Here is a 26,081-nt window from a genome sequence, read left to right as displayed (position 1 = left end):
CTGCCTCCGAGCCTACCAGCTCCCTAACACCGGGGAGTGCCCCCCATGGCACCTCCCCTGAAACGCACACGTGGCAGGCCGGCCTCCCGGGCCCCTTTCCGAGGGTCACCCGTGCCCACAACACTGCCCACGTGGCTAATGGCGCCCCGGGCCCCCGCACCAAGCAGACGCACCCGTGCCCACTACGCTATCCCGGCCCCCCATGGGCCCTTGGCCTACCGCGGCCGACTAGCCTGGTGCCCGGGGTACCCACTCAGCGATACTCACCTTTCGCAGCCACGCTCCCAAGCCTGTCAACAGGGCTCCTGCACCCCTCCAAATGGGTCTCGAGCCTACTTTCCCACCAACAACAAAACGACCTCCATTTTTCAATTTGACTAACCCAGCTAACTCACTTTACTCTGACCCCGGGGTCCCTTGGGCGGGAGTCACTCCTCCCCCCAAACACTCATCGCACCATGCATTCCCCATTCGCTCCTCACACACAGACCCGCTGGCCTCACTCACTCACCAAGCACATGCTTCCACTTCACTCACCAACTCTTCAACACACACACCACCGAACTCTGCCATCCTTCTAACTACCTCCCCTAACGAACTCGTGCTCCTACGTCGTCCCTTAAACTATAGCACGTTCCATTTAACCTACGTAGCTAAGCTACGTCCCCTCAACACATTCACAAGTCTGTCACTGTCTCCAAATAATTCATTTTATTTCCCAACCTAAATCTGGCTACAATCCCTCTAACTAATCCATTCCACGGACTCCATGAGGACTTACCCCTGCCCCATGAAGTCGGTCTAACTAAGCTAACCCTTCCCCCTAACTAGTTTCCATCCTGTGCCCAGGTAAGGGGGTCTTTCACCCCTTGCCCAGGAATCCTGTGCACCCGAAAGTGAGGCTTGCTTTTTTTATTTTATTATTTTTTTTTTTCATGCGCAGCACCTGCGCGGCAACTCGCGCTCTTTGCACTTTGCAACTGCCCGTGACGTCATGCAGCTGCACGTGTTCCTCGTCCCTCCTTGGACGGGACCATCCGGCAGAGATACGCCTCCTGCCGGATTCCAACCCCACGTGCAGCCATGGCGTCACCGTGCGCACAAAAAAAAACAAGCCCCACGTCTCGAGGGGTTCCCCATGCGAACACATGTGCTTTGCCCGTTGGAGCTTAACACACACGATCGCGTGGAGAACCCGTCCGGTCCAAATCCGTTTACCTGCCTAAACTTTGTCCGTCCGCGGGATCGGCAAATCCACCGCGTGCGTTTCCGGACCGGGACTTCACTCTCGCAAGCGAGCACGTGGTGGTCTCGTGCGTTGCACAGCACGAACCGCGTGCTCACTGCTGGGTGAACCCGGCACGGTCCCCGAAACAACCACAGCCGCTACTCGGCTTTCTCTCCTCTGTCGCCGTCTCCGTCTCCATTCCACACACGCATACCTGCGTGTCACGACGCACACAGTCCACTCCATCACATTCACACCGGGAGACGCGGCTGCGTGCTCCCGCATGCCAACCGACATCTCCCTCACATACCGCTCTCTCACACACACGGTCTCCCTTGCACTCGGCCGTTCACTCACGCGTGCGGGGGCACTCACCCGCGGTGCCTCACTCGCACTCCGTGCCTCATCCACACACGCGGGGGCACTCAACCGCTGTGCCTCATCCACACTGGCCGTTTCACTCACACACGCGAGGGCACTCACCCGCGGTGCCTCATTCACACACACGGCTTCACTCACACACGGTGCCTCATCCACACACGGCGTGCTGGGAAGCACGTACCCTGGCACCATCGCCACCACACCACTCACACACGGGGTCGCTTCCACACACGGTGCCGCACTCACACCTTGCACCACACACACAGGGACAACCACCCTGGGGATTTGTGTCCCCACAAGGGTCTCCGGGGCCTCTACACCCCCCAAGCTCTCCGTGCACCCGTCCACAGCACTCGTCCCCTTAACCTCACAAAGCACGACCGAACTCACCTGGTCGTGACTCGCCTCAAGGGGGCATACTCCCTCCCCTCGTTCCTGGAGGAGGCCATCCAGGTGCTCGCACTGGGTCTCTACCCAGTCCGCCAGCTCACCCCCATTATCCTCCACTACCTCTGTGTGTGTGTGTGCGTCACTTACCCCGTCTTCATCGTGTTGTCTCTCTATTTTTTCTGTCTCCCGTGTCTCTATATATTTTATTCTTTCTGTCGTCGTCACCTCGTGTCTCGTCTCACACGTTTTGGTCTCCCCATTTAATTTTTCCCTTTTGGTCACCGTCGATTCCTCTGTCACGACCCTCGCCCAACACGCCCCCCGAATTATTTTTTACCCGCCTCCACCGCGGGCCTGTCAGCCGTTGCACCCCCTTCCAGCTCGTTTGCTTCCACACGTGGAGTCGCCATTCCTATCTCCCTGGTCACGGCCTTCATGCCCGCCTGCAGGCATCGGCCCATGTTCTGCGTCTCACCCCGGAGCTCTTTCATTTCTTCCCTCATTTGCTGTGTATTCGCATCCAATTTTTGTGTATTCGCATCCATCTTTTCGTTCATGCCTTTCATTTCGTTTTTCATATTCGCATCCATTTTTTCGATCATTTTCGCATTCATCTTTTCGTTCATTGCCGCCAGCATGGCGCATAGCTGGGCCATGTTGGATGCACTCAGCTGAGCCGTTTCGGCAAGGGTTGGGGAAGGGTTTTGGTGGAGAGGGGGGGGGAGGTGTCATACACTGCGGCCGCTGCCGCACCCATTTCGGGCTCTGGGTTCAGTTGGGCGAGTCCGTGTTCCTGCACAATCAACATTTCCTGCTCGGAAATTCCATCCTGGACCATGGATTCTACACATTCTACATCCATTTCTAATACCCCCGGCTCCCGCTCGCCTTGAGACGCCATCTTGCTTCTCGTGAAGGGTTAATTTAACTCGCTCGTAATTTGGAGGGAATCGGGGGTCGCTTCTCTCACCCCTGGACCGATTCCCGTGAATTTAGCCGGAGACAGGAGAGCCCGTTTTCCTGTTCTCCGATACCAGTGCCGCGAGGAGGGCGATGAATTTGTATCGCACGACCTGACACCAGTGTTGCGGATTTCGCGCCCGCCGGCGTGCTGACGGCCACGTAACTCGAATCGCGGCACGTCGCCCACCGGACGGACAATCCAGTCGTGACCCTCTCGGACTAACGCCGGGAACCAGTCACGGGTGGACCTTTCGGTCTCACCGCGATCGAGCCAATCAGCCCCCGCGTGGGATAGGGTTGCTCGCCAAATTCGACCTACCTAAGTACCCACGCGGAGGGTAGACCGGGCGATCGCACCTCGCCGCAGGTCGACTTCGGACACGGGCCACTTAAGCGACCCGTTCCGCACTATCGGGATAACCGAGCGGTGTTATCGTCGACCTCGACGGTTCGATTAATTATCGGGTGTATTCAGCCCACTACCAACCCTTTACGTGAAGCAAGATGAGGATTCAATGGGAGAAATGACGAAGCGAAACGGGAAACAGTTCAACACAAAACACATTTATTCGCGGCACACGGGAAGCACACATATACAATTCCACCAAATGCACACAGAAAAGACACAATGTAATTTACACAAAAAGCAAATGTAAAAGCGAAAACACAATGCAGAGCTAATACCGACTACCGAGCACACGGCAACACTTATACAATTCTACTTCACAGACGGCGCCGACAACACATACCCAAAACCAAGGAAAAGAAATACCCTCAAGGATGAGGCGGGCCTGAGGCCGAGACCGGGTCGCGCCTACCCGTCTGGTGATGAGACGCGGAGCGGCGATGGCGCCTCAACTCCGCGGGCCTCGCGGACAGTGTCTGGTAGGGGGTGGGAAAGGGGCCCCCTTGGTCGCACTATCTCAGCGCGGGGGGAAACAGGAGGGGGTTGCTGATGCTCGGGGTATAGAGGATCTTTATTATCCCGCGACGAGCGTCTCCACCTCGGCCAGGTCGCGCTGTCGGCCTCCCTCGGGTGCAGCTTCCTGCACGACGCGAGCACCCCCTCGTCTGGTGTCGCCGCCTTTCCACAGCTCCGTCCCCTCCGTTCCGACTCCAACGCACACGACGAGCAGCTCCTTCTTGCCAACTCCACCGCCCGCGAAGTCTTGACTCTCTGTTTCCGACTCTCCTACTCTCCTACTCTCCGCCTCTCGACTCTCTTCCTCTCCCCGTTGGACTCTCCTTGTCCCCGACTGTCCTACTCTCCTGACGAACACGGTCCTTTTATCCGCCCTGTGGCTTCGCCCTCTCATCTTTGACCAACTCCCTTCGACCTTTCACCTCGCTCCCCATTGGCCCAAGAAAAAGTGGGCGTGAAGGCTTTTTGATCCATAAATTTGCATATATCGATCGCCCTGGAGGCGGGGCCAAATCGCCCCTCGCTCACCGATTGGACGGCAAAAAGTGGGCGTGTGTCGTTTTTGATCCGTTTTTGAAGCACAAAATCCATGATTTTGTACACGCTGTTCGGCGCGCGCCCTGCACGAGTCCAACACCGGTACCCACAGGCGGCGCAAGAACGGTGGCGATGCGACGGCTGCGAGGTGTGACGTGAAGGTCGTGGCGGTTGTAATTAAAGATTAAATTAAATTATAATTAAAGATCAAATTAAAGATAGTAAAAGAAAAATGGCTATCCTGAAGAGTCGCAGCACGCATGAATGACATGTATTCCCACTAGACAACGGGTTTGGGCCTAACTATACATGTACTTACCGAGATACCTCACCGAAGGGACCTGAATGGTGGTTTGCGAATTTGGTAACCACAACAATATATATATATATATATATATATATATATATATATATATATATATATATATATATATATATATATATATATATATATATATATATATATATATATATATATATACCAAGTCGAAAACACCAGGGGGTTGACTCAGCCTGCCATCCTTCCGAGGTCGGCGAAATGAGCACCAGTTGTACTGGGCCCGGTGTATGCCCCGGTTAGAATAGGTGCACCATATCCCTGTGTGTCGGAAGAGGCGACCAGGGTTGCGTCAGGAAGGGCATCCGGCGTAAAAACCTATGCCAAATCATTATGCGGACAACAAAACGAATTTCCATACCGGATCGGTCGAGGCCCGGGTTACCAACGACCGCCACCGGTACCGGTGGTCAGCAGGGTACCAGTGGAAATTGTGCTACTGCTGGGCGAAGGAGGAGAAGGAGACGGGGAAGGTGAGTCCGGAGGCAGTGGGAGAGGGGGAAGGGTAGAAGTGTGGAGGTGAGAGTTGGAACTCTGAATGTTGGGACGATGACTGGCAAAGGGCGAGAGTTGGCTGATATGATGGAGAGAAGAAAGGTGGACATACTGTGTGTACAAGAGACCAAGTGGATGGGGAGTAAGGCTAGGAGCATTGGAGGTGGTTTCAAACTGTTCTAACATGGTGTGGATGGGAGGAGAAATGGTGTCGGGGTAATCCTGAAGGAAGATTATGTCAAGAGGGTATTGGAGGTGAGGAGAGTGTCTGACCGAGTGATGAGTGTGAAGTTGGAAATTGAAGGGGTGATGATGAATGTCATCAGTGCATATGCCCCACATATGGGGTGTGAGATGGAGTATAAAGAAGATTTCTGGAGTGAGTTAGATGAAGTGGTGGAGATTGTATCCAAGGATGAAAGAGTGGTGATTGGAGCAGATTTCAATGGACATGTTGGGGAAGGGAATAAAGAGGATGAGGAGGTGATGGGGAAGTACGGTCTCAACAAGAGAAATGTGGAAGGGAAAATGGTTGGAGAGTTTGCAAAAAGAATGGAAATGGCAGTGGTAAATACGTATTTCAAGAAGAAGGAGGAACACAGGGTGACATACAAGAGTGGAGGAAAGTGCACACAGGTGGATTACATCTTACGTAGGAGATGCAACCTGAAAGAGATTAGTGACTGTAAGGTTGTGGCAGGGGAGAGTGTAGCTCGACAGCATCGATTGGTGGTCTGTAGGATGACTTTAGAGGTGAGGTTGAGGAAGAGAGTGAGGGCTGAACAAAGGAACAGATGATGGAAGCTGAAGGAGGAAGACTGTTGCGTGAAATTTAGGGAGGAGGTGAGACAGGCGTTGGATGGTGGTAAAGAGGGGTGGGATGATTGGGCAACGACAGCAGAAGTTGTGAGGGAGATAGCTAGGAAGGTACTTGGTGTGACATCTGGACAGAGGAAGGAAGATAAGGAGACTTGGTGGTGGAATGAGGAAGTACAGGAAAGTATAAGGAAGAAGGGGTTGGCGAAAAAGAAGTGGGATTGTCAGAGAGATGAAGAAAGTAGGCAGGAGTACAAGGAGTGGTGTCGAAAGGCAAAAAGAGAGGTGGCTAAGGCCAAGGAAAAGGCATATGACGAGCTGTATGAGAAGGTGGATACAAAAGAAGGGGAAAAGGATTTATACCGATTGGCAAGACAGAGGGACCGAGCTGGGAAGGATGTGCTGCAGGTTAGGGTGATAAAGGACGTAAATGGGAATGTGCTGACGAGCGAGGAGAGTGTGTTGAGAAGGTGGATGGAGTACTTTGAGGAGCTGATGAATGAAGAAAATGAGAGAGAGAGAAGGTTGGAAGAGGTGGAGATGGTGAATCTGGAAGTGGGATGGATCAATAAGGATGAAGTGAGGACTGCTATGAAGAAGATGAAAAGTGGAAAGGCAGTTGGCCCAGATGGTATACCAGTGGAGGCATGGAAGTGCTTAGGAGAGATGGCAGTGGGGTTGTAAACCAGATTGTTTAATAAAGTCTTGGAAAGTGAGAGGATGCCGGAGGAGTGGAGATTAAGTGTACTGGTTCCGATTTTTAAGAACAAGGGTGATGTGCAGAGCTGTGGAAATTAGAGAGGGATAAAGTTGTTAAGCCACACCATGAAGTTGTGGGAAAGAGTAGTGGAAGCTAGGTTGAGAGGAGAGGTGACGATCTGTGAGCAGCAATATGGGTTTATGCCAGGAAAGAGCACCACTGATGCGATGTTTGCTTTGAGAATGTTGATGGAGAAGTATAGGGAAGGCCAGAAAGAGTTACATTGTGTGTTTGTGGATTTAGAGAAAGCTTATGATAGGGTGCCAAGAGAGGAGTTGTGGTATTGTATGAGGAAGTCGGGAGTGGTGGAGAAGTATGTGAGGATCGTGCAGGATATGTATGAGGACAGTGTGACAGCGGTGAGGTGTGCGGTAGGAATGACGGACCGGTTTAAGGTTAAAGTGGGATTGCACCAAGGATCGACTCTGAGTCCTTTCCTGTTTGCAATGGTGATGGACAGGTTGACGGACGAGATCAGACTGGAGTCTCCATGGACTATAATGTTCGCGGATGACATCATGATCTGTAGGGAGAGTTGGGAGCAGGCTGAAGCGAGCCTCTAGAAGTGGAGGTACGCACTGGAGAGAAGGGGAATGATAGTCAGTCGGAGTAAGACGGAGTACATGTGCGTAAATGAGAGGGAGGGTGGTGGTATGGTGCGGTTGCAAGGAGTTGAGGTGGGGAAGGTGGATGGGTTTAAATACTTGGGATCAACTGTCCAAAGTAACGGAGAGTGTGGGAGAGATGTGAAAAAGAGAGTGCAGGCAGGATGGAGTGGGTGGAGAATAGTTGCAGGAGTGATTTGTGACAGAAGGGTAGCTGCAAGAGTGAAGAGGAAAGTATATAAGACGGTAGTGAGACCAGCTATGTTGTATGGTTTGGAGGCGGTGGCGCTAACAAAAAGACAGGAAGCAGAGCTGGAGGTGGCAGAGTTAAAGATGCTGCGATTCTCGTTGGGAGTGACGAGGATGGACAGGATAAGAAATGAGAATATTAGAGGGACAGCGCAGGAAGGACGGTTTGGAGACAAAGTGAGAGAGGCGAGATTGAGATGGTTTGGACATGTGCACATGAGGGAAGCGGAGTATATCGGGAGAAGGATGTTGAAGATGGAGCCGCCAGGCAGGAGGAGAAGAGGAAGGCCAAAGAAGAGGTTCATGGATGCGGTGAGGGCGGACATGCGGGTGGTTGGAGTGTCAATGGAAGATGTGGAGGATAGAGCGAAATGGAGACGGTTGATCCGCTGTGGCGACCCCTAACGGGAGCAAGCCAAAAGAGGAAGAAGAAGAATCTTTAGACAGCATCCATAAATGAAAATATAACTAAACGAAAAAAAATGCAGGTGAGCGACCTGAGGCAATGGAGAAGCACGGTAATTTTGTGTGCCGATGGACGTTGAAGCTGATACACCAGGAAAATAAATCACAGAACCGTCAGAAAGCATCTGTAAATGAAAATATAAATAAATGAAAAAAATAAATGAAAAATGAAATACAGGTGAGCGACCCAAGACAAGGGGGAAGCACGGTAATTTTGTTTGCTGACAGACATCGAAGGCAATACACTGGAAAAATAACAATCACAGCATCATCAGCCAACATCCGTCAATGAAAATATATATAAATGAAAAAAAAACTAAAATAAAATGTATTTTAAAAAATCAAATGAAAGTGAGCGACCCGATACAATGGGGAAGAACAGTTCGTATGCTTACACAATGTGGAAGCTCACCCCACGAGTAATACATAAAGCTCTTTCTAACCACTGTCTCACTAACTGATATTAAAGATTGGAACGTTCAGGGTGACGGAGAAAGCTGAAATTTTGCGTGCTGATGGACATCAAAGCTGATACACTGGGGGAAAAAAATCACAGAATCATGGAAAGCATCCGTAAATGAAAATATAAATAAATGAAAAAAAAAAGAAGCAAAAAGAAATGAAAAATCAAATGCAGGTGAGCGACCTGAGAAAATGGAGTTGCATGGTTCGCTATTGCTTACATTGTGTAAGCATACCCTGCGAGTAATATATAAAGCTCCTTTAACCACTGACTGATTGACATACTGACTGATATAAAGATCTGTGCCTTCCAGGTGACGAAGAAAGCAGAAATTTTGCATGCCAATGGACATTAAAGCCAGTACACAGGGCGGGGGGGGGGGGGATCACAGAATGGACAGATAAAATCCATATATGAAAATATAAATAAATGAAAATAAGTGTAAAAAATTTCAGTTGAGCAACCCAAGACAATGCGGAAGCACGGTAATTTTGCGTGCCAATGGACATCGAAGCTGGTACAATAGGAAAAATCACAGAATCGTCGGACAACATCCATAAATGAAAATAAATGAAAAATCAAATGCAGGTGAGCGACCCGAGATAATGAGGAAGCATGATTAGTATGCTTACATAAGGTGTAAGCACACTCCGCTAGTATATATGTGTGTGTATATGTAATATATATATATATATATATATATATATATATATATATATATATATATATATATATATATATATATATATATATATATATATATATTGTTGTTGTAGTATTTCGGTGCGTTCCGGCATGCGGGCGACCGCCTTAGCCCAATTGTGGCTACGCACGCCCACTGAACGTGGCAATTTAGTCGCAGCTTCCGGATCAATGCCGAAACCCAGCTACGGGTGTGTTTAACACACCATAAACCAGCCAACGCTTCTGTCCACGCGCTACAGGGTCGATCGCCGAATTATTGATGTACCTAATTATTCGCGCAGACAGAAATGCCGGGAGTTTATACCTCAACGGGACCTGCACGAAAACGAGCCGCTTAAACAGCTCGTTCCGTATGTGATTGCCGAGTGGTTTTATATCGCCAAGTCCCGTCGGACCAGATGTTCGTTTTATCGGCTTATAATCAGCCAGCTAATATCCCGAACGCTTCATGGCAGTCAATGGAGGAAGGGACGCAACGAGCAGGTGACATTCAACAATGGGTACATTTATTTGAACACAGGCATGCAAGCAATGAATGAATGGGGATAGGGGACAGGACACGAGCAAAAACCTACAGCCGAGTTCTATTATGAAATGTAAAGTAAATACAACACAGGCACTTAACAGTTTCCTACTTGTTAGATGGACCCACGGACACACGTACGCACACACACACACCCAATAAATGGTGGCTGATGCCTTTAATAAGGAATTCAGCTCAGACGGACAGATGAGCTGAAACCCAGAACCTATCTGGAACCTCTCCACCTCGTGTGGTCTTCAAGCTGCTCGGACCTGGGCTCCAGCAAGAGCGAGCTGGATCCAATCGCCGTGAGCCGCGATCCTTCCCGAGCTCCAGTGAATCCCCTCATGCTTCTGAACACGTGCTGGTGAGATGAGGCGCCAATCCTTCCCGTCGATGCGTCGCTTCCCCGAAGAACCCCCTCCAAGAAGAGGCCAATGAGTCGCACCAAGCCGGGAACCAAGCTGAGAACAAAGAGCTCCACGAGCCAAGAAGAGCCAGCCGAACCGGACGACGAAGTAGAGCGCAAAACACGCGTGACTCTCGCAACTGGCGCTCCTCTCTCGATGAACAACAACCAAAAAGCTCAAGCCGAGCAACCAGCTCAACTCTCTTTCGATGAACCAAGCACAAAAAGCGAAACACCTCTCTTCCGAATAAAGCAAGAACCCTAACCCCAACCCGAGCCAAGCAGAAGCAAGAAGCCCACTACTAAGCCAAGCCCCAAAAAGCCCCGGCAGAGGGTCTCCCTCTTATTCCTATCCGCCCTCCCCCGCTCCCGGAGTGACTTATCCCCTCGTGCCCGCACAACCGCGGGTGGGAGGGAGTTGTTTACATCATGAATCACACGACGGGAGGGCTCTTCTTCCTCTTCCTAGAAGAGGGGGGAGGGTCGTTTCCATTGTGTTGTGATCACTCCCTAACTATTGAATTTAATCACAGCGCACTTAATATATTTCTGCCCATTAAACAATGGAAGGTGAGCTATCTATGGAACATGCACTTATCGACATAACTGAGCTTAATTAACCTGAATGATGAGTGCAATTGATTTCCAAATTTGTAAATATGTATATATATTTATACTGTATATATGTATATATATATATATATATATATATATATATATATATATATATATATATATATATATATGTATATATATATATGTATATGTATATATATATATATATATATATATATATATGTATATGTATATATGTATATATATATATATATATATATATATATATATATATATATATATATATATATATATATATATATATATATATATATATATATATATATATATATACACGAGGCCCGTCTAAAAAGTAACGGGACTGACTTCACAGAAATTTTATTCCAAAAAATATATTGAAATCACAGCTTGTCCCCTTCAAAATAGTTTCCCTCCAGTCTCACACACTTGTCCATCCTTTTCATTCACGCTTTGATGCACCCCAGACGGCTTCTTATGGAATCCTCTGGAGCTCCGTTGTCACGGCCCTTTTGATGGCCTCCACATCAGGAAATCGGGTCCCCTTGATCTCCCCCTTGAGCTTGGGGAATAGGAAAAAAACACAAGGGGCCAAGTCTGGTGAATACGGTGGTTGCTCCAGAGTTGGCACGTTCCTCTCCGCCAGAAACTGTTGGATGCTCAGGGCACTGTGAGCAGGGGCGTTGTCATGGTGGAGCACCGAGGCATTGTTCTGCCACAGATCCCTCCTCTTGTCCCAGACTGATCTCATGAGGTGCCGGAGGATCTCCTTGTACATGTATTGATTCACTCTTTGACCCTGTGGTAGAAACTCGAAGTGGATGATGCCCTTGATGTCAAAAAACGTGATGAGCATCACCTTGACCTTCGACTTCGACATAATTGCTTTCTTTGGTCTTGGTCATGCCAGACTTTTCGCTGATGACTGCCATTTTGTCTCGGGATTGTGTTCGAATATCCACGATTCATCTCCAGCAATGACTCTCCTGAGAAGGTCTGGATTGTCCTCGAGGCGCTCGATAATGTCTTGACAGACAGTGACTCTTTGCTGTTTCTGGTCCCCGGGCAACAGCTTGGGGACTATCTTTGGGCACACCTTGCACATTTCGAGATCTTCAGTGATAATGCTCCAGACAGTGTCCTTGTTGATGGAAAGTTCCTCAACAATCATCCGCATTGTGAGTCGACGATCTGCACGTATCATCTGCATCACACGCTCGATGTTGTCTGCCGTTCTGCTCGTTGAAGGTCTTCCAGACCGTGGATCATCTTCAACCTCCTCCCGTCCCTCTTTGAACCTATTGTGCAATTCAAATGATCGTTTCTTCCCCGCAGACTTGCAACATTGCGAAGGATTCGGAAGGTGTTTTGCCAAGCTTGGCAAGAAACTTCAGATTGGCTCTCTGCAAACGTCTCATAGCACGACGACTCAGACCAGATAACGTGTAAAGCACGACCTGTAAAAAAAATCACACAATGAGCACAGTCAACCTTCACCAATCATATATATTGCTGGAATGTTGCGAAAGACTGTGACGCAAACTGTTCATTCAAGTTGTGAAAGTGGAGCACACAGCAGGCTCAGTCCCGTTACTTTTTAGACGGACCTCATATGTATTGTTTCGGATCTGGTAACCATAAGCATTCCACATACAGATGTCCCCAAAGTCAGTTATGTCGTCAAGTATGTGTGTCGTCAGATCCCTTTCCTTTTGTATCGTGGGAGAATCAAAGGTGTGTGTTGTGATTTATTTTGAGTTAGGTTATTAAACCTTTACATCCAACGAACCCCCCAACAACCACCCCATCTGCATGACTCCTCGGCTCATCACGATCCACCACGAACCAGCTGCCTTCTCGCACCCTGACGTGCCAAGGCAAGATCTCGCGGTTCCGGTTTCTCAGCTCCCACGAACGTTGCAACTCATTTAAGACAACGATTGCAATATTGATACTGTGACTCGTCAAGTATGAACCTGCGTGGAAGAGTGGCTGGGGGTTCCCGGCAGGGGCCAAGGCCCAACACCGTTGCAGTGTTGACACTGTTACCCGTCAAGTATGAACCCGCGTGGAAGAGTGGCTGGGGTTTCCCATCAGGGGCCAAGGCCCAACACCGTTGCAGTGTTGACACTGTTACCCGTCAAGTATGAACCCGCGTGGAAGAGTGGCTGGGGTTTCCCGGCAGGGGCCAAGGCCCAACACCGTTGCAGTGTTGACACTGTTACCCGTCAAGTATGAACCCGCGTGGAAGAGTGGCTGGGGTTTCCCGTCAGGGGCCAAGGCCCAACATCGTTGCAGTGTTGACACTGTTACCCGTCAAGTATGAACCCGCGTGGAAGAGTGGCTGGGGTTTCCCGGCAGGGGCCAAGGCCCAACACCGTTGCAGTGTTGACACTGTTTCCCGTCAAGTATGAACCCGCGTGGAAGAGTGGCTGGGGTTTCCCGTCAGGGGCCAAAGCCCAACACCGTTGCAGTGTTAACACTGTTACCTGTCAAGTATGAACCCGCGTGGAAGAGTGGCTGGGGTTTCCCGTCAGGGGCCAAGGCCCTGCCCCGGAAAGGTATGCCGTGGGAACCTGTCCAATCAAAGGTGGACAGCGAGGTGTGCTTAACCAAGAGCCCCTCCCCGTTGAGGGAAGTCAATAAATCCCCGAGCACTCTCTGAGGCAGGGGTCTTTTTGGGGACTTGGAGAGTTTTTGGTGAGTCTTTTTAGAGAGTTTTTGTTGGGTTTTTCCTGTCACGAAAGGGTTTTTGCTGTCACGAGGGTTGAGCAGGTCATCGAGGTGGCGAACGTGTCTTTGCTGGCCCTCTACACAGAAGGAAAGAGCGACCCTGACCCCTCCTCCGTGGACCTCGGCCATTCACCACCCGAGCTCCGCCACGAACCTCGAGTCCCACACGTGCGACTGGGGACCAAACCAGCGACCATTGCCAGGTGCCACAGCATGGAGTACCCCCTTTCTCCGACGGCTAGGTACCCGTCCGAACTCTGACCCCCAGCTTGTCTCTCTCCTCGGCTGCGAGGGTCAAATAAAGAACTCTAGGTTTCTTTTCATTTGTGTGTGTGTGTCTGCGTGTGGGCCCGTCTGGTAAGTAGAACTGAATAACTGTTTTTGGAACATTGTAAATACTACTTGCATATTCGTGTTAAGTCTTGCCTTTGTCTTTTATTGCAAATAAAACTTGTTAGAAATGTCCCCAGTTCGTTTCCGTCCTTTCTTGAATTGGTCCAGCATCGTTCGGATCTGAGTTTAGGTGGGGTTTTATCCCCGGTAATCGGACAATTGTAGCCGGGACGTTCTGGGCAGGTCCACTCAACTGCATCTGATCCGGAAAGGTAGGTGGCAGAGTGGTAGTTGGTAGGTGTAATTTTACCGCTGCCGGTAGAGTGAATCAGGTTCGGCCAGACGTTCCGAGGGCGTGGATCCCTGGGAGCCGAGACCGTGTGGTTACTTAGGTACGTTGGATTTAGACCAGTGTTTCTCAAGGTAGAGCATGGCAATATTTTGGTGAGCCATGAGGATTCAGAATTAATGAATCAATATATGATCGCTTTCATAGCTTTGCACTTTCAAATTTTCAAAAGTTTGAAGCTGTGACTGATGCCTCATAACGTCATAACTAAAAACTGCTTCACCGCACCCTTGTTAGCCAATCCGCTGTAAGGCGTGCCCTTGTTAATTCAACGCTGTTACGTCACTATGACTCGCTTTTTGTCAAGGGGAATTCATTGCGCTGCTGCGCGCTCACAGCAGTGATGCGAGTGATGATTCATGCGTCGGAGAGTTTGACTGAAAAATTGGCGAGATATGCCAGAAAAACCTGTACCCTTGGCGCTCAACAATTCTACCTCTTCTCCTTCCCGTTTTCTCTTCAATCTTGGTGACGATTAAACACACTTGAAATTATTAACAAGGTAAGCATGATTCAACATTTTAATTTTTTTTCTAACTTGGTCAAATTCGATTTGATTTGATTTTGGTTTGGACCCAAAGGGTCCGCACAATGATAGCTCGCCGAAAACTCGGTCAGGCTAACAGGGCTACTTAATGCCGAAACCACAAAAGGATATCTTGCTGTAGGTTTTTTTTGCATCTCTTTTTTTAATTTGCGATTACTTTCTAATAAAACCACTGTTTTATCAAACTTTTGTGGCATTCAAAACAATTTTCTTATTTTTCCAAAGATTTACTTACTCTGTTTAAATCAAAATGAGCAGGCCAAGCAAACAAAAAGTTCGTCAATACTCAGCGGAGTTCTTGAAGTTTGGATTTATACCTGCTGTACACGATGAACATGCACCCTTCTGCTTACTATGCCAACATACTTTTTCGAATGAATCAATGAAAGCCGGTCGTCTTGAAGCTCATTTGAGGGTTAAACATCCCAACCATGTCAATTCAAAATTTGAATATTTAAAATCTCTGAAAGACAAGTTTGAGAATAGATCAAAAATCACTTCATTATTTTCTGTTCAAACTCCAGCCCTGAGTCGTACCCTTGAAGCAAGTTATGAAATTTCTCTGCTGATAGCAAAAAATGGGAAGAATCATACGATTGGGGAACAACTTGTTAAACCCGCAATATATGTTTTTTTTCTGAAAACAGTTCTGCAAAAGGATGACAAAGATGTCCAAGCAATGCCACTGCATAATAGCACAGTCAGCAATAGAATAGATGAGATGTGGCAAGATGTTGAACAACAACTCATTGAGAAGTTGAAATCACGAAAGTTCTCATTACAAATCGATGAATCTACCATACGGGAAAGCGAATCACTGTTATTGGCATACGTGAGATATGTTGACCTGGAAGAGTTTCAAGAAGAGATGCTGTTTTGGGAATCATTAGAAACAACCACTTGTGCAGTTGACATCTACAGCAAACTCAACAATTATTTGGATGAAAATGAAATGCCAAAAACAAATATTGTATCATGTGCGGCAGATGGTGCACCTGCCATGATGGGTAAAAAGACAGGATGTTTAAAACTAATGAAGGATGACAATCCAAACACGTTGGCTGTGCATTGTGTTATCCACAGAAAAAACTTGGTTGCAAAGAATATTTCCCCTGAACTGCATGAGATACTGCATTCTGTGATCAAATGCATCAATTCCATCAAAGTGAATGCCAAATGTGAACGTCGTTCAAGAAGTTTTGTGAGGCTAAAAATGCAGAACATGTGAGATTGTTCCTCCACACTGAAGTAAGGTGGTTATCAAAGGGAAAACTGCCTCAAAAGATTTATGGAACTGTTTGAACCTCTCAGCGAGTTTTTCAAGGGCAAACCTGAAATGAATCTCCTGTTGACCACAGACGGCAAAGCTTATGTGAGCTACTCGATGGACATTTTTGAGAAGCTTTGTTCTTTAAACAAGCAGCTCCAAGGAGCCAATGCGACGCTCTGTGATGCAAAAGCAAAGATATTTGGATTTGTGACATTTCTGGATTTGTGTCGATGCAACATATCATCAAGAAATTTTAGCCAATTCCCTTGGTTGAAAGAATGTGAGGGAACTGACGAGGCAAAGAACGTCATTGTTGACCACTTGAAAATGTTGGTTAATGACTTCAATGACAGATTTCATGATTTGAAAGCAATGGAGTTCCCTTCTTGGTTGACTCAGCCATTTCTGGTGGATTTATCTGAAGTACCAGAGCAATACCAAGAGGAGTTATGCGAGTTGCAACAAGATGAGTCTGTGAAAACTCTTTTCAAGTTCAAAGGAACCATGATGTGGCTGTCTGAGGAGAGTGAAAATAAATACCCAAACTCGACTACTTTGGCAAGGGAAGTATTGATAAATTTCCCATCATCTTATTGCGTCGAATGTGGATTTAGTGTTGTTACCGATTTGCTGCAAGGTAAGAGAAATCGACTGGAAATCAAGAAACATGGTGATTTAAGGCTGAAACTGACAAAATTGGTTCCTCGAATCAAACAAATCTGCAGCCAGCGTCAAGGGCAGGGCTCCCATTGAAGTGAGTAGCAATTGAATAAAATATGCAATAAAGTTTTAATAAAGCCTTTTGAATACATATGTAGTATATACTGTAGTGTTTCCAATCATGGTGGGGTGTACGATTTTTTTGAAAATCAAAGTGGGGCGTGGGACAAAAAAGGTTGAGAAACACTGATCAAGCCAAAATAACCCTACGCCACACGGTTGAAATATTGGCGACCACGGTTGGTTAAACGATCTGCCGGCTCACAGAGTTATCTGAGCTACGGCCTACAATTCCAGGGAGTTTGGTGAGAGATGACGCAAGCTTTCCCCACCTAGTGGTCGTTCTCTCCACCGACCGCCAGTCCACAACAGTTTGGTGTCAGGAGTGGGATTTCGAACCCCTCCGCCCCCACAATAAATTTTCAGGACACCAAACGCAATAGTTTGGTGTCAGGAGCGGGGTACGAACCCCTCCGCCTCCATCGAAAATTTGCAGGGTTTGAATCCACTACAGTTTGGTGTCTGGGGCGGGATTCGAACCCCTCCGCCTCCTTGGAGAAAATTACGTAATTCGGACCAGGGGTGTGCTTGGCAACCCCCCGCCCCCCTTTCCCTCCGAAATTAAGAGCATCCAAATTTTAGTAATTCTCATTACGGACCATGGCGGACTGGTACAGGTGGGTTCGGAATTAACGTTAGAAGAACCCATGGCTCAGGACGACACCTTGCAGGATGACCCTTCCCTGCAATCAAACCCAGGGGTGACATTGGGGGTGGCAGCGGCAGTGCATGAGCTCCCCCCGCATCAAATGTCCCCGATGGAGGACCGAACAATCTCTGTCGGATCCGCGCCCGATCATGGCGGACCGGCTTCGCCGGGGTCATTTGACATGAGACAGATGTTGGAGATGTTGAGGCAAAAATGGATATGAATGCGCAAAGAATGGATGTGAATATGCAAAGAATGGATGTGAATATGCAAAGAATGGATGTGAATATGCAAAGAATGGATGTGAATGCGCAAGAAATGAAGGGAAATATGCAAAACATGAAAAACGAAATGAATGGAAATATGCAAACATGGAGAGAGGATATGCAAACATGGAGAGAGGATATGCGGGCACTGAGAAGTGATACGAAAAACGTGGTCCGGAATTTTGCAAACCAGGTCGGTACAGTACATGGGGAAACGACTGAGTCAAGGGGGAGTGTGAAGGTTGTTTTGACCACAGTGGAGATGGGCAAGGTCGAGGTGACAAGCGACACTGTAATAATTTGGGGAGAGAGTGTTTTTGGAATATTGTAAACCCGAACAGGGGATGACATAGATCATAAGGGAGATGCAGGATTTACAAATAATAACAGAAATGCAAGAATTAGAAGATAAAGACGAATTACATAAAATTAAAGAGGAGCACACACAAGTAGAGCTGGTTGGGGACTTTGGGGTTGAGCTTGGGGAATGCATTGGGACCCAATGCGAGGGTTGGATTAACCTCCCGCAGGAACGAGGGGAGACGATGTGCTCCCTCAAGGCAGACCTAGCCGAGTCATTTGGGGAATGGTTTGCATGTCATTCATCTCAGTGAGAACCAGCTTCCAAAAGAATAGGTATATACAGTAAAAATGTTGGTTGTCATGCTGTTCAACAAAATAGCTACATCTGATTGCATGTCCTGAGTCTCAGCATTACTATCACGAAAGCTGCTCAATGGTTTTGGATATTTCATACAGATAGGACCATGGAGCGTCAATTGCGTCATGCTTTGAGCTCCTTGAATCTCGCAAACTCACTTCACCATTTGTAAATATCAAAATATTTGTAAATTATATTTATATATGGGAGTGTGTGGCTTGTATGGGAGTATGGGTGGAACAGCTCATCCAAATAAATCCATGGGGAGTATACTCTGTGCAGACCGTTGGCACTGCCAAAGCAGTCTCCTGGGCTATTGGGCACAATTCTGGACAGGTCACCACACCAACACAGGATACCAGCAAGCTCGTACTCATATTGCCGACTTCGGAAAGATGACAAGCAGAGTCAACCCCACCCGGTATTAATTCAACAGCCAGGTGGGATTTTAACTCAGAATCCTAGGATCCCAAGCCTACCACCCAAACCATGAAGCCAACACCACGCATACATCAAGTATGGTAGTCTTGAAGACACTCCACAACTCTTCAGGATCCCCTGAAACAACCAGAGCCCTTAGATCCTCACAACTTGTTCACAAACTCCTCAGCTCCCCTTTCATCGTTGATTGTGCCAACAACATCCAATGTAGTTGGGATGGCGCCACTTTCTTGGATTTGAGCTGCAAGTTCAGAGTTGCTACAACAAGCCTGTGATTGGTGGTGAGGAACTGAGTACTCTGGTAGACCCTGCAGTTCTGGAGCAACCTCCAGCGACCATCAATGAGAACATGGTCAACCTGCTTTGCCACACTGCCAGTATTGGAATACCAAGTTCAGTGATATCGCTGTGGGCACTGAAACTATGAACCAGCCACCCTAAGTCCTCGACATCTTGTGAAGTAAGGGAATTAGTGCTATTCTGGTTCCTGCTTTCAGACCCATGGGGACCAACACATGCCTCATAACCATCCCTATCAGTTTCAGTCGATGCTTTGGAATCTCCCAAGACTAAGATAGCATCGCCTGGGGCACTGATCAACCATGGACTGGAGCGTGGCATCGAATGCCTCCTTCACAGTGAGATCACTTGCCTCACTCAGAGTATATACAGAGGCCAGGGAAATAACACCCCAGGAGTGATGAATCCTCATTCTCATAATACACTCGTTGACCAGTGTTACCTCAATTGCCATAGGATTCAGCTTGTAGGACACAGCTACAGCAGCTCCCTGTCAACGATAACCATCAGAGCAACCAGACTAGTAGCATGTATAGCCACCTGTCATGATCTCACCGCTATCCAGTGTCTGAACCTCAGAAAGTGCTGCAATACTAAAGTGACAGACACTGGAGCTCAGATAACAGCAACATACCACCACGCCCCAACCCAGGAGGGTTGCCCCGTGGTTTCCATCCTATCAACAAAGAATGAGAGTTCCAAAGACTTTGCCCCAGTCCTGTCATCCAGTGATTTGCCCTGCAAAGGGCAGCTGTACAGGAGGTAGTACCACGGAGTGGGTTCTTCTGAGTTTGAGTTGGGTTTTTTTGTTGATGTTGCGGAATTAAGTGTTTTATGGTGGCCAGAGTGCATATCTTGCCACAACGCTCCTATCAATAGGTAACCCAACTGCAGGAGGATGTCTGCAGACACAGTTGGGCACTAGATATGGATGGCCATTGGCTCAACCCAAGCTTCTCCATCCTTTAACAGGTTTTGTTTTTAATCCTGCTAGTGCCCATATCCACATACCCTCCTCACCAGGACACCAAGTGGGGGAGTCAGTTTAGTCACTGACAAACCAACCCCAAAACAGGTTAGTACAGGTTTACATGGTGCCTGGAGCAAGTCACAGATCTGATTTGGCCTGACCTTGAAGTGCTCATTGTCTTCTCTGTTGTCACATCTGTTTCACCTACTCTTGAATTGAGGCGGAACAGAAAGCCTGTCGATGTCACATTAAAAACAAGTCGGTGTCCTCTCAAAAGTAAATAAACCGGGAATTACTCCATGCTATCATGCTCTTTTCTCATACAGAAGTGGGGAAATGTTGCATTGAGCAGCAAATGCAACAGTTTCTCTTGACGCAGTCATCTCTTGGCCATGATTGGACAAAATACTACTTCAGACAACGTCTGTTTCATCGGCAATCTTAGACTCACAAAGAAGGACAAGGTACATACATATCTTCAGTTTTGCTATGTGAACAATATTGTCTCTTGTATGTTTTAGCCAGATGTTGTTTTAAAGTATTGCGAAAAATAGTGTAAGCTCTATAAATGTCTACAATGCAGATAGGGTAGCTTCCTGATGTCCAATCTAAAATATGGTGTTCCAAAAACGGTGAAATGAAGGAACAGGGAATTCAGAATGTTTCAATCGATATCGATTATATCTTCGGACCAAAATTCCAGCAAGAAGCACATCATAAATCTTGCAGGCAAATCACAATCTCACAACTTCAAAAACAATAAAAGGTGTAAAAAAAAAAAAATTATTGACACAAGAGTGAGGTGTAAAATAGTTCTGAGTGCACAACCTATTGCCAAAAAGAGGTCATGTGATAAGGTTGAAATAAGGGGCACCATAAAATCAGTTTCTTCCATTCATTACAATTACCAGGTAATAGACCATTTCCCCCCCCCCTCTCCTGGGTTATGGTTTCAGGAAATGAATGTCAGCATTGTGTGCAACTCTTGTGGGGGAGAAAGGTTGAGGTGAGAGGTAATACCTGCTGGTGATCAATGTGTGAGCGACGCAAGCTGGAGCAAAAACTGCCCTGTGTGTGATGGATGGAAGATGAAGGTGAGGGAGGAAAATGGAAGGGGGGGAGCAGGGACGGGGGAGAGAAAACAGGAAAAGAGCCTTGAGAATTGACAAAAAGATGATAAGATGTGAAAGACAATTAAGTCATTTTTGCCTGTATTTTTGTGCAACAAATATCTGACACCACTTAGTCCAGTAAATTTCATAATTATTTACCTTTCACTTTATTTTTACATTGTGATGGTTTATTTCATTTAAGCAATACATCATCTTTTTTATTTTATTTTACAGTGATTAAAGGCTTCTGGTGGAGTTTGTACATAAATACAAGACATGACAGGTCGTCGGTGTACTTTACACTAGTTACAAGGATTTTACAAAACAATGGACATCATATGTGGGATTTGAAGATGGGGTATCAGTGTCAGCAGCCACTCTCAGATGGGTATGCCAAATTGATCAATCCAATTACACATCACCTACCTATTGCAAAACCATCCCCATCTGTGTGTGCGTGCACGCGCACAGGTTTAGGGATGGGTGCGCACGAGAGGAGGTGTAGCCGTTGTTATGATTAAAACCAAAAATGTGACAATTAGGATCTCTTGCTCACGGTAACTGTTGCAGTGAAGCACGGAGCTCCCCTCCAAGCTCTCGCAGGTATGCCAGGCGCCTTCCTCGTTCAGAGGTGGCTCCCAGCAAGTATACCTGATCTGCTTCAAGTTGTGCTTCATCAAACAGCCATTGGGACACAAACACTGGAGCTGCGGGAGGCATGAGGAAGGTGAAAGATCGCTAGCACCTCATCTAATATGTCTATCCAAGAGGGATACTTGCATATCAATTCAATGTGAACACCATCTTTTCTTGGAAAATCAAAATCATGCAGGAATCCCATATCAATGGTAATTAAACGTGAAGGTCAAGGAATTACATGAAACATGCAGACTTTGAAGCAAAGTATAATTTTCTCAGTTTAGTGCTTTTAATTGGGGGTGTGCCTCTGCACACAACGAAAGTGTTGGGGGGAGACAACCACACAACAACAGTACATTGCTAGATGAGAGCTTTGGATTTGCAGACGATCTCACGGGGAGGGGGCATGGGAGGGAGGAGGAGAGGTATAAGAAAATGGGGATTTAATGAAGACAGGGAAGGGGGGGGGGAATGATCCGAGTGAAAAAAGCCTCACTTGTGAGCGTTGGGAACATCTCGTAGCCATAAAGGCAACGCCAAGCCTGGTCTGCGCCAAGTCGCAAATGACATCGCTCGGGAACCGAGCTGTTCCACAATCTGCAGTGTTTGAAAAAGAGATGATCAGAATTGGACATTTTCTTTCCATTCTACGATTCCCTCCGCAGCCATCAATTCCCTCCAGCTAGTTTATCTATCACCTCGGCTTTCTCACAGAATGCCTTCTAATTAAAGTTTGAGTCTAATTTCGAAAATCAAAGGCCGAGACCTCAATGACATTGATATGAAATATATTTTGCAACTCCATGATCTGTTAGTGAGTATGGTTCCCTTTTTACCTGCGCCACCAAAGGTGAAGGAGGTTATGTTTTCACCCACCCCCTCTCTGTCTGTTTGTCTGTCTGTCTGTGTGCAGGATATCTCAAAAAGTTGTGGACGGATCCAGATGAAATTTGGTGGGCCGGATAAGGTGTGTGTGACATGGACCAAGTGTTTAGATTTTGGTGAAGATCCGGATCCGACTACTATAATTTTTCAAGAGATTCTTCACAATTGAGAGATTAGGGCCAAAAACGATATATAGCACGATATCTCAAAAGGTGGTGGACGGATTCGGATGACTTTTAGTGGACATGTTTGGTGTGTGTGTGACAAAGAATTGAATCAATTTAGATGAAGATCTGGATCCGGATCCGACTACTAGAATTTCTAAAGCGATTCTTCACCATTGAGAGATCGGGCTAAACTAATATATAGCACGATATCTCAAAAAGTTGGGGACAGATTTGGATGAAACTTGGTGGACAGGTTGGGAGTGTGACAAGGAAGAAATGATTCAATTTTGGTGAAGATCCGAATCCGGATCTGGATACGAGAATTATTTATTTTTTAAGTGATTCTTCACCATTGCCAGCAGACGTAATTGTGATGAATGGAAGAAAAAAAAATCTTGAAAAATCATATTCTCCAGAACGGCTGACTTCCTCAAATTTTTTTTCTGACTTTTCATCAAAATGAAACTTCCTGCATATGATCTACTTGCATTGAGGAATAAAGTTTGAAAACTATGATGTCATAGGTCACATGATGTTGTTGTTCATCTTTCGGCTGCTCCCATTTGGGGTCGCCACAGCGGATCATCCGTTATGATCTGCATTCTGATTTGGCATAGGTTTTACGCCGGATGCCCTTCCTGACGCAACCCTGGTCGCCTCTTATGACAAAAGGATAAGGATTGGGTTTCGCCATGATTCCAGGCTGCCCTACACCCTATCATAGTGCGGCCCAGCACAGAGCTCCCGTCCTCAAGCGATCCTCCAACCCAAGCCTCAAAGTAGCCAGATTACAGGCGCACGCCACTATGCCCAGTTGTCATAGGTCATATGATCTGGCAGGTAAATTGGATTTTTAATGATCTAGCAGATATATTGGATATTGGATCTGGCATCCAAAACTATGATATTTTCATCCCCCATTAACCCTCCCCAAGCTCTTTCCAAATTTTCAGTTTTTTCCTTCTTGAAATTTTGCTTCTGTTTCCATCTTGTCCACCATGTATGCCCTTTCCTACCACTAATTCTTCCCCACATCCCTTAATGGTTCAAGTTTATCATCTATTTTGTCCCTTAACCCTGCTGTTGGTGTGTTTCCCCTTCTCTTTCTGCTGTTCCTTTCGTTATATTATGTCCTGATTCATTTCGTGTTATAGCTTCTCCATGAGCCTCAACTATGTGTCCAAAAAAGAGGGGGTGCCTGCAAACCACATTGCTTTGGTGTCAATAACACACCTTAAAAACATCTCAAAATTTAGCTGCGAATAAAGATATCTAAGATTTTGCTTTCTGTTGCTAAGTATTGCCATCTTACTGTTATTCCAATTATCGAGCAAGCTGTCTTTAGTATATGCAAAAAAATTGAAATTCTCTCAAAAAAAAAAGTCCAGAAATTTTTTGGATAAAAAAACAAAATATTTGATATTCCAGCTGCACAAGGTCATCAGTTCACATATCCCTTTCTGATCATCGTTTTGAGTTCTGTATTTTTATTGTTTTACCTGAGAGCTGTTTGTAACTCTTTTCCAGCATCATGTGTGCCTGGTCGTACAAACCATCCAGAATCTGCGAGTCCACGTACATGTGCTGGGTTTCGAAGTTCTTGAAGCTGAGTGGCCACTCGGTCGAGGTTTAACAGCACGCCTGTGCCACCAGCGCTACACAGACAATAATAAAAATGAGTCAAGGTTACTGTACTCCAAAAGTTTGAAATTATATTGTTACAACTACTGAAAAGCAAGAGGCACAGTTGAGTTCTGTATCTATCTTGTCCTCCATGTATGTCCTTTCCTTTTGGTATATGCTTGGATCAAATCATTATGAACCAGAGTTGGTAACATCTGATAAAAGTAGAATTGATTTGTTCTAGTGCTAAATGTTATTGTTCAATGAGATTGATGGTGGATTTTAGTTCCTTGTGGCAATTAAATAATATATTATCTCATGGAAGTTAAAGGATAGTTATACATAATTTAGAAGGTTATTTTCTAAAGTCATCATGTTATCCTGTAATCCAGCTGTCTCAGTGTCAGATGTCAAACCCTGTAGCAAGTGTTTACTTAAAACAGAAGTCTCTGTTCATGGAGGAGCTAAAAGTAACTCAATTTTTTATGTTAGGAACCAACTTTGTATGGTTATTAATCGGATTTTCAAAAAAAAAAGAGAGTGATTAAATAGTGGGTATAACCATCCACTTACTGAGACCACAACCCTGCACAATCATCAAAATGTGGTTGTGGAAGTTTGCAAAAAATACTTGATGGTGGACTTGATTATGACACCAGTCTTCTCTTTTCATTTCTAACTTAGTTTCTTAATCAGCAAAACGAAATGGTGCATGCAAACTAAACTGACTTTCATACTGAAAGCAAGCAAACCAAATTACACTTGATATTTTGGTTTTACAACTCAGCCCAATGTTATTACCCTTGCCGGAGGAGAGGGTAATGCATTTGGGTCCGTTTGTTTGTCTGCCTGTCTGCTTGTTTCTCCGCACATAACTTTAGTGTTTTTCTCCGCAACCGCTTGTCGGATTGAGATGAAATTGTTGCCATCGGTGCGACGCCTCATGCAGAATGTTTTATTGACAATTATGACATCATAGGTCATGGATGTGGTGTGGCAGCCTTGTTGGAAAAACGGAAAAATTTTGGACCTCTCTATCTCTGAAACTGCACCAAGGAAAAAATGAAACTTGGCACATGGCAAGTACTCTTCATGGAGAATAAGTGTTATTTTTGTGATGTCATAGGTGCTTTTGTTTTGACATAATTGAATATGTAGAATGCTACATCTGATCAGTATGTAAAATTTTGAGGGTCATCCAGGGATAACATAGTCGACAGAAAGAAAATTGATGACATCATTGGTCACGTGATTTGGCAGCCATTTATAATTTTTTTTTTAAACCTTCAAAATCTTCTTCTCTGAAGTGGCTGAACAGCTCGAGGCAAAACTTTACACGTATGACTGCCTATCCATGAGGAATGAAAGGTTCACACATATGATGTCATAGGTCACATGGTTTGGCAGCCATATTGGATTTACCCTAAAACTTATAAAATCTTCTTCAGAACGGCTGGACAGATTGAGGGGAAACTTCATACAAAAGTTCCTAAGCCTTGGGTGTACATGTTTGT

The 26,081-nt window shown here is 46.4% G+C and overlaps 1 protein-coding gene and 1 long non-coding RNA gene across 2 annotated transcripts in view; one reads left to right on the top strand and one right to left on the bottom strand.

The window, feature by feature from the left end:
- Nucleotides 1-26,081, bottom strand: part of LOC147024656 (palmitoleoyl-protein carboxylesterase NOTUM-like) — a 107,481-nt gene that overhangs the window by 15,623 nt on the left and 65,777 nt on the right. The window contains exons 8-11 of the mRNA XM_085884778.1: nt 24,444-24,599; nt 22,389-22,489; nt 21,810-21,960; nt 21,162-21,209 (exon numbers count right to left, since the gene is read on the bottom strand). Of these exons, the coding sequence (XP_085740904.1) occupies nt 21,162-21,209; nt 21,810-21,960; nt 22,389-22,489; nt 24,444-24,599 (456 nt within the window). The remainder of the gene's footprint in view (nt 1-21,161; nt 21,210-21,809; nt 21,961-22,388; nt 22,490-24,443; nt 24,600-26,081) is intronic.
- Nucleotides 4,962-24,609, top strand: LOC147024658 (uncharacterized). The gene is made up of 3 exons (XR_015059124.1): nt 4,962-5,231; nt 22,806-22,859; nt 24,472-24,609. It is a non-coding gene; the product is annotated as an uncharacterized LOC147024658 (long non-coding RNA).

This window comes from Eptatretus burgeri, chromosome 6 (genome assembly GCF_056783735.1).
Source record: "Eptatretus burgeri isolate ZD-2024b chromosome 6, Ebu_testis_v1, whole genome shotgun sequence".
Classification (NCBI taxonomy): domain Eukaryota; kingdom Metazoa; phylum Chordata; class Myxini; order Myxiniformes; family Myxinidae; genus Eptatretus; species Eptatretus burgeri.
Note: the sequence above shows the minus strand (reverse complement) of the source record. Positions and strands in the feature narration are given on the sequence as shown.